Below are 9,481 nucleotides of genomic sequence, written 5' to 3' on the forward strand. Positions count from 1 at the left end.
CCGCTAAGTAAGTATATCTACTTCAATTCAATAATTAATATAGGATGGGCGACTATGTATCCGGTAGTTATTGTTTTAATACCTATATTAATTGTAATTAATTAAACAACGAGCGAATTGCTTAAGATCTCGTCTATTGAATTAAATTTTATCTGGTTCTTAATATTTTTCAACTCCTGGTCACCAATTAAAAATCATCGTGTATATAAAAATATTCTTAGCATTGTGACTACAAATAAGTCAACCATGATTATAATTTCGCTGGTAAGTTTTCCGTTTTGCATTATCCGTTTATTTTCTTTTTATTGTATACGGGGATGACGTTATATTTTTTTTCTCGCATAAAATGTGATTTACGGTCAAGGACTTCTTGAGCCACTATGGAACCATTTCGCAGTAAACGTCATAGTGAAGATTCCATGGTGGCTCATGAATTAAACTCCTTGAGCGTAGCGTTTATAGATAGGTAGTCGTTTGGCATTAAAAGGGATTACTATGCGCTGTGGACTACGAGCCGTATGGTACATACCTATATCTAGACACATGAAATAACTTTTCATTCATATTTAATGAAATTAATCCGGATAACTCACGTCTTAAATCGAGATTAGCTAGACATCATCCCAGCCTATATACGTCCCACTGCTGGGCATAGGCCTCCTCTCAGAATGAGAGGGCTTGGGCCGTAGTTCCCACGCGGACCCAATGCGGATTGGGAAATTCACACGCACCATTGAATTTCTTCGCAGGTTTGTGCAGGTTTCCTCACGATGTTGAAAAAAAAATGAAATCCTGTTGCATATTGATAAATTAATAAAACTAGATCCTTCTAATAAGCTATCATATAAATTGCGATACATGAAAAATAAAAGGTACTTACCTAGTACTACCAGATACGTCGTAGTATTAAACATTTGTCTCAACTGTTGCTGTTTAATTTCCTCTCAATCAAAGTGAAAAATAAAGTATACTTACCGGGTGTGGCCTGTAATACGAGCAAAAAATTAAAACGTAGACCGTCCTCGTCAAACTGAACAACATTAGTTCAGCGACTTATAAAAATAATGGGAACTTTGAATTTTCCTTTTCTCATACAAATTAAATACTGCTGTCAATGTACGCCATACAAGAACACAACTGATGTCGCCTGTCACGTTACAAACCAACATCAAGCATTTTGCTTTACATTGCTTCTTCGATTAAACTTAAAAGTGTAATAAAGAATAGAAAACTAATTATTTTTAAAAGTCGCTGAACTAATGTTGTTCAGTTTAACGAGTATGATCCATGTTTTAATTATTTGCTCATATTACAGGCCACACCCGGTATAATTTGTTCATTCAATTAATTTTACCCGAGAAGTTTATATCCACCCGAGCCGCGAGCTAAGTCGATAGTTAAGTCTAGGGCGCCTTTATGCACTTGTACAATCTACTATTGAGCTACGGGAAAAAATCAGGTTCCTTGACTAGCCGTGATAAAATACCCTAATATACATGTTCAAGTGACTATGTAGGTGTAAGAAATTACATAACATAACCGACGATATTTTACAGGACATTTACGAGTATGTGCGTAATTGGGTACCAGAGCCCACTTTTATTTTTAGTAAGTATCATACCTAATCACGGGTTCCGGTTACTGCGTGGGTGAGATTTATCATCATCATCTTTATATTAAGATGTATTTGCGGATAGCCGTCGTCGACAATAACACATAAACATTGTCGTACTCGGCACTCCAACACTTATTGGAAAACTGGTTTGTAGCGGGCTTTGTGAGACCTGGATGTTTTACAAAAAAAACAAAACATTTGCTTAGTAAGTACCTAATATATTTTTGAATTTTTCACCGTTGTTCGATGTTTTCATCAATTTTACAAAGGTGGTTAATTTTAGAGATTTCGTGAAATGGATGTCTACAGAAGTATTACTTTTATTCAACTACGAACTTTTCTTGATAAATCTTCTTTGAAATCGTTTAAAGTTTTTTGTATCAGTTTCATCTTCATTATTTTTAGAAGTTAAAAGAGCAGCAGCTTTTTCAGTAGTTGAGCTTGTCAGTGGCAACTCGTCACTTAAAACGCGATTTTTGAACTCGTCATCGTCTGTCAGTACATCCTGACTTATGTTATCACCTTGTAAAACGAACTTTTCGTTATCATCTTCTAGTTTAATATTTATTCCGTTTTCTTTAATTGCAATTGAATGTTCTCTGGAAGTTTTTATATTGTCAAGTATTACTTCATCTTCCGGATGGTATGGATTTTTGTATTTTGTTTGTACAAAAGCTTTTCGACTTGATTCTGCTTGGAAGTTAGATGAAGAACTCATGAATTCTTTTAGTAATTTTAAAGCATCACTTGCGTCGATGTTTATTTGTATGGAACTCCAGACTGTATTGTAAAATAAACAGAAGAACGCTGTAAAAAAAAAATCCATATGAAACTTAATTTACATTACGTTACGTTAAGGTTTAAGGGTTGCTATTTTAAACGGAAAAATGTAGTCTTATTTGTAAACTTTGCCTAACTCTTGTTCTGTTAATGTTCAATCAATATTAATAAAGGCAGTTCTACACAGAAATTTCCAACGGTTTTATTTATGCTCTCCAATGATTAAACACTAATGGATAACATAAACTCCGTGCTCATCACCAAAGTGCTTCGGAGGGTCCAAAAATAAGCTTTACTTACTAAGTTGCGACGTGTTAATCATTTTCGAACAAAGTAAATTTATTTACCTTGCACCGTCTGAAATTCGTTACTCCGCACACATTTTATGCGGTTAGCAATACCGTTAAATTGTGTTGATAACGCGTAGCATGAAAAAGTAGTTAAATGTAATCGACGTAATCGTTCATTGTTATCTCGGTAGAAAATCGGTTTTTGTTTTAATTGAATACAATAGAAATAATTAAGTACTTACCTAAAAAATAGCATTTATATGGTAAGTAAATTGAAAATTTAAATTAGCTTATTAAAGATATTTTTAACTTGCACGGCTTCCAAAGGAAGGTGCCCATTATTTATATCTGTAGGTATATTATAGGTGTATTTTGTTTTTGAGTAATGCTTATTGGTTGTTTTACGATTTTTTTCTATTTAGGTACCTACTTATTAAATATTACAAAAACGTACACCTATCTTTCAAATGCATCTTGCCGCGCAGCATTGTACCCAAGACGCTATGGCCGCGTTGCCCCGCTGCACTGCGAGGTCCAGTCTTTGGACGTAGAAAATGCCTGCTCTGGATTCGCCAGAGACGCCGATTACTTTGTCCAACCCTTTTTTGATGTATTGAGTTCTACAATATGTTTATAAAATAGATCTCTTATTGAACTAGGTATTAGTAGGTATACAGCAACCATCGCAAAAAAATACATTACATGAGGAGATTGAAAGTGATATAGTATAGAACAGAAAAAGCTATTACGATCAATAAAATTTAATATAGAACGCTGCAAAACAAAATAAGTATGCAAACTCTATTTTAGTATTTCCTCCGATGCATGGGCTAAAAATAACAATGTTTTTATAGTGAACTAAAACCCTTTTATTTAGTTTCTCCTCCGCCACGCTTTTGCTTTGTTAGCGGAGGAGCAAGGTTGACATGGATCTCTGCAAAGTAACGCCTGGACCAAATACTACAACTATTTGAAGGTAGTGTTTTTCAACTAGGTACTCAATTGCCATTCGTAGAATTTTATTCTTTTGAATTCTACTTACGCCGCTTTTAAAATAACCGTTTTAGTATTTATATTATTTTAATATTTCTAATAGAATAAAGCAAATAAAAGTGCATTAAAACTGAAGATATTTCAACATCATATTATCCTAGTCTCTCTATTTATTTTAATACCTATCATTGTTATGAGTGTGAGAAAAAAAACTGTACCTACGTTTATTTGGGTTCAAAGACCTTTACATTCCAAATCTTCCATTCAGTACAATATACGAGGGTAACACCATTCCTTTATTGCATCGGAAACCTATTTCTCACTGAAGGGTCAGTGATTTTTAACCAGAATCTGGTCCTGTAATACCGCACGTTTGCACAAGGTTTGTTCTCCTAAGGGGCTACTCGTAATATTACTTGGACAGAAAAATGTGCTGGTATTAATAACGTACAATTAAGGAATTTTCTTTTGGCAATAAAGATAACCATTGATTATTGTATGAATTTTAACTTTCTTCTACGGTTCTTGATATGCTTACCGCCATACGACGGACAGAAGGACGAACAGTGTAGCGACATTAATTATGATTCTCTTTGTCACAACAATTCTCTTGTTTCAAGGGTTCCGGCTGTTGCTAAAACAAAATACTGTGTGTGGCAAAATGAAGTCGAAGCTAAATAGGGAACCTTTTTTGCTAAAATTAGACTGAATAGTATAAAATTTCACATGTTACTGATCCAGCTGTATTGGCGTAACCTCTGTGAGTCCTGAAATACTCTAATAGCCAAACATTACTTTTAACCTTCGAAACAATTAAAAACATATTTTAATGTGTTACTTTGCAAAGTGTATAAAAAGGTATTACTGGAGCAGCGCTGGTTTTAGGTAATAATATTCTTTTATTTCGAAATGCATAATAGTTACAAAAATTTCATAGAGGTTTACAAACATACCTATCTACTTAATAGCTACGTTAGCCCTTTAACCTAAACTATTTAACGCTTTTATTTCAAGAAAATATCATCCAAAGGCGTTACAATGCATTACCTCCTTTTTTTGGCTAGCTGATTCGACTGTTTCTTGAGAAAAAATTGATTTAAGAGAAGTTTCGTGTTTGCATACTTGGAATAAAGTCGCGTAAGTGCTTTCGTCGAACCCCTACTCAAGTTATATGAACCCACACTTAAGTGATCGTTTTCTATTTGCGTTCAGATATCGGCTCTGACAGCATTTATTTCGCAAATATTCTTTTAGTACTACAACGTGAACACGTAGATAAGAACAGATAGTTTAGCTCTTATCGTATCAAGCCTAGTTGCTCTTCGTGTTCGGTATGAGGTGCGTTTTTATAAGTTTTTTTTAGGATATATTTAATATTACTCGAATAGCTGGAGTTCAAAATATTCAAAAGCGGCGAAGATATCGATGGACAAATATACAAAAACAGTCGAATAGAGTCTTCTTTTTTGGAAGTGTTAATATTAAACCCAAATTAACCGAATGTTCTTGGGAGAAGTTCAAAAAGACGGACCCAGGTAACGATATGACAAAGAGTTGAATAGAAAAAGTTCCGTTTTGACACGGAAATTAAATATCAGTAAATTTAATTTAACTAGCTCACAAGCCGGTGCTGCGGCTGATCAGGCTCGAATACTCAAGCGTCGCAAGTACTCCTCCTTATTAAAGGATTACGAGTTTGCGCGCTTGCTGTTGAGACCTTAGGGCCCTGGTCAGCCGACATGAAGTTTTTTATAAAGGCCCTATCTTCCCTGTTGGTCGACACTTCTGGGGACCCAAGAGCTGGCGCGTACTTATCCCAGCGGATCTCACTTGCGGTCCAAAGGGATAATGCGGCCAGCGTCATTGGAACCCGCCACAGGCAGATCTTTTAGACGGAGTATTCTTTTTATAATTTTCATTGTTACAGTTAGTTCAGCTATCTTAGGTTACTTCTTTTTTATGTATGTAAACTCATAATTGTACAACTTTAAAAATAAATATTAATTAAAAAAAATATATAATAATAATTTCAACTATTTTTAACTACCTGTGTATAAAATGTCCATGTTGAGCTTTGGTGTTGAACTCCTAGCTTCAAAAGAAGGAAGTTATTCATTCAGTTGAATTTTTTTCTTCATAATTCATTTTGCCTTTCTTTTACTTTATTAGTAATCACGCAAATCTTATGTTCTACCTACTTTTTTTTTATTTGACTGGATGGCAAACGAGCAAGTGGGTCTCCTGATGGTAGGAGATCACCACCGCCCATAAACATCTGCAACACCAATGGTATTGCAGATGCGTTGCCAACCTAGAGGCCTAAGATGGGATACCTCAAGTGCCAGTAATTTTACCGGCTGCCTTACTCTCCACGCCGAAACACAACAGTGCAAGCACTGCTGCTATACGGGAGGATTAACGAGCAAGATGGTGGTAGCAATCCGGGCGGACCTTGCACAAGGTCCTACCACCTGAAAAAACTTCACAAGAATGTGTTATGAGGATTAGATTCGGATTTCGTTTGTAGCTGATAAAATGTTTTCTTGTAAGTAAATAGTTTTTAAAATATTTTCGTGTGTGTGCTGCCGTAAAAACACCTAAGCTCTACGATGAATTCTGTATTTTGAAGATTTTACTGTACCTACTGTACCGAAGTACCTAAGTGATTTCTTGCTACTCAACGTCAAGGATTCTAAGCGTCGAGTCGTTCTGAATAGAGATCAATTCTGATTTCTGTAGATGTGATCAGACCCAACTCTGTTTATTAAGTATAATTATAGGCTAGCGATGTTTAGCTTTGTCTGTCGTGGAGGAAATACAAAGGAAATTAAAAGGGACGACTGACATGTTATCTTTTGCAGAGGTCTCTATTAAGTCTTGTTTATATTTCTCCATTAAGAAGTGAAAGCTGAAAGATTAAATGATTTTAAATGAGTAGATCGCGTTTATTAAACTTATCTCAAGGCATTGGTTTGATAATTTAAAAATGTCATTAGGTATTTCTAAGAAGTTATGTTAAGCAAAACAGTGATTATAAGTTGCAAATTAATCAAAATGTTCAATAATTTATTGAATCAGGCGTTACTTTGTGGAGGTCCATATCAATGAACTAAAAGAACAAAGAAAGCAAATAAATTATTATATATCATTAACATGTTCGATGTTTTTATAATAATCACAAAAATAAAACTATAGTGGTAAATAACCGTTCCAGACTGAATAACACTACTTATGGTGAAGCCTTTAAAAATTTCGTTCGATTACAATGTAGCAACTATTTAATAACGTGTGAAAGTGTCATGCATGTTGATTAAAGATAATTTGACTTTTGTAATTTAGGTATTTATGAAGTTAAGCTACTTCTGGATTTTCGTTTGTTTGTGTGTATTTTTTTAATGTAAATCTTAAACTGTCATTGACCTACGTTATCATTTAGTAATATGGCATATCAACAACATCAATTCAACAACAATTGAACATGATTACTATAATATTTTTATACATCTCCTTAAAATATAATAAATTATCATATTCAAAACCACCTTGCAACACAACAAATCTTATAATTATTAAAAGTCGATAGAAGTCAACGTAAGCCAAAAAAATACTTTTAGCTTCATCCCAACGTTCTCAACGCAAACGAGGCAAAAAACTGTTTACTCATATACTTTATCCCCAAGATATCCCTAGACAAACTAGACCTCTAGAAATCTAATTTAGCTGGTTTACTGAAGAAAAAATAATGTTGTGTGTTACTAAACTAGGTACGTATGCTAGAATGTAATTGTAGTCCCGTCTTAGTCTACGTCCTAGAGTAAGAGGGCTTAAAAGTCTTGAGAAAATGTCTTATGAAAACCGACATTGCTTCTGTATGTGTTTCATTGCCACCGATTTTTTTACGTCTCATTTACTTTTGAGAACAATAGTATCGGGTTGGACACCTTTCTACTGTCAAGAAGCACTCTTCTTTTCTAAAGTACTTGACAAGTTTAGTGTTAGTTGTTAGAATGTTTAATTACTAATTTTCTGCCTCAAATAAAAACTTGTTTTATAGGTGTTGTTTTCCTAGGGTTTGTTATCTTTATCATTATCTGTTCATTTTATTTACCAAACAATGGCTCCTTTGCCTTAGCCAAATTGATTTTACAATGAACAAATTACGTTATTACCTTATTTTACGTTACGACCTTTAAAATGTCCGTACGCTACCGTCGATCTTTATTATAGTTCTTCGCTTTATCCCGTGCGTCCCTTTCACGAATTTCGACTTTAAGCTATTGTATCATTGCCGTAGAAACCGCAAACGTAGGCTGTTAAATCTTTACCCGCACGTTCACAGAATTGCCCATAAAATACAGCCATATTGTAACTGTTTATTATTATGAGGTCTTGCTATAATAATCAATAAACAGAACATTAATGCTTAGATGTAATCGAGGAATATTGCTAAACAAAGATATTACACGGCATTGGTTAAGTTCGGTACTATATGTCTCATACACATCGCTTACTCTGTGGGACTATTTACACCTGACGAATTGCGACAGGCATGATGTATTTATATATGGATACCTTCCTTCCGCGATGTGCGTTCAGTTACTGCTAGGGCTACCATTTTAAAACTTAAAAAGTCCTGACAAATAGGCAAACATTAAAATAAATCCCCGTCATTTACAACACCCAGAGGCGCGCGAAGGGGCATGTGATTTCACATTTCAATAAAAAATCATATCTCTCTAAAATCAGGACACTTCTCGTAAAATGTGGACGAATGGTGACCCTTGTTGCCGGGAAATATACAATATCTTTGGTAGTGTACGAGTATCTTACTTGCGGATTTTCCTCAGGAGTGATTATTGTATTACCTACAGCGCAGTTAATATGGGTCAACATAAATATAAAAAAATCGTCATGTTTGCAGGTGCCTCAGGTATACATACAGAAAAGTACTTTAGGTACCACATGTGTGTGAAAAAGTTATTTTTAATTTTAATCCAAAACTTGTGTACCTACGAATTAATGTCTGAACAATGAGACTAAAGACTGCATATTGAATCACTGATTCTTGTTGGTTTTCCACTTTCCGCAATCGTATTGAAAATAACTTTTTCACTTCTCATGCTCGTTAAGTTGGTGTTTATGCTGGATCTAGGCGACATAAAATGACTTTTTATGCACTAGTGCATAAAATAAAATCTTCTTCTAAGACCAAGGTAATTAGGTGTCAACAGCCACAAAGAAGTTTCTTTATATATTTTTAATGCATTTTTAATTTATATAAAACTAAAAATCAATCAAATCAATCAAACCAATCAAAATAAATCACTTAAACTATAAAAAATATATTTATATAGTAATGCATGAAAAATAAAATTTACTTAGTGAGTGAACAATGGTTTTCACTGTTGCTATTTCATTTCCTCGCCATCGAAGTGAAAAGCAGAGTGTAAAACTCGAGCATTCAATCCATTTTCCCCTCGACGTATCAATCCACCCTCGCCGTACCGGCTCGGGTGGCTATATGAACGTCTTGGATAAAATGGCACGTTTTATGCTCTTATTGTATAATCTACTATTTCGTAACAGTCTTAGGTACAGCCGATAATCCAACTAAATTCTAGGTAACTACTGAGTATGTTGCATTAAAGTAATTGAAATGACTATATGCTATTAAAAAAATCCCTTCTAAAATGGATGTAGAGTATTTTTGCAGATTTTTAGCTTTATCTTAGCTGTAAATTAGTGGTATCAATATGGTAATATGTAAAACACAGATTTATATAGAACATTATTTATTATTGAG

General features: G+C 34.3%; 1 protein-coding gene across 1 annotated transcript; it reads right to left on the reverse strand.

Annotated features, from left to right (window-relative positions):
* Nucleotides 1-1,818: 1,818 nt before the first annotated feature.
* On the reverse strand, nucleotides 1,819-2,848 carry LOC141434374 (uncharacterized). The gene is made up of 2 exons (XM_074096791.1): nucleotides 2,696-2,848; nucleotides 1,819-2,422 (listed from the first exon to the last, which is right to left on the reverse strand). Exons 1-2 carry the CDS (start codon nucleotides 2,715-2,717, stop codon nucleotides 1,944-1,946), a joined length of 501 nt encoding a protein of 166 aa, XP_073952892.1. The 5' UTR covers nucleotides 2,718-2,848; the 3' UTR covers nucleotides 1,819-1,943.
* Nucleotides 2,849-9,481: the final 6,633 nt, after the last annotated feature.

The sequence above is a fragment of the Choristoneura fumiferana genome, chromosome 13 (genome assembly GCF_025370935.1).
Source record: "Choristoneura fumiferana chromosome 13, NRCan_CFum_1, whole genome shotgun sequence".
Taxonomy (NCBI): Eukaryota; Metazoa; Arthropoda; class Insecta; order Lepidoptera; family Tortricidae; genus Choristoneura; species Choristoneura fumiferana.

Coding starts and splice junctions, on each gene's coding strand:
- LOC141434374 (XM_074096791.1), bottom strand. CDS start 2,717: ATGATTAACACGTCGCAACTTA. Junction 2,423..2,695: donor GATTAACACGTCGCAACTTA/GTAAGTAAAGCT, acceptor TTTTTTTTACAG/CGTTCTTCTGTTTATTTTAC.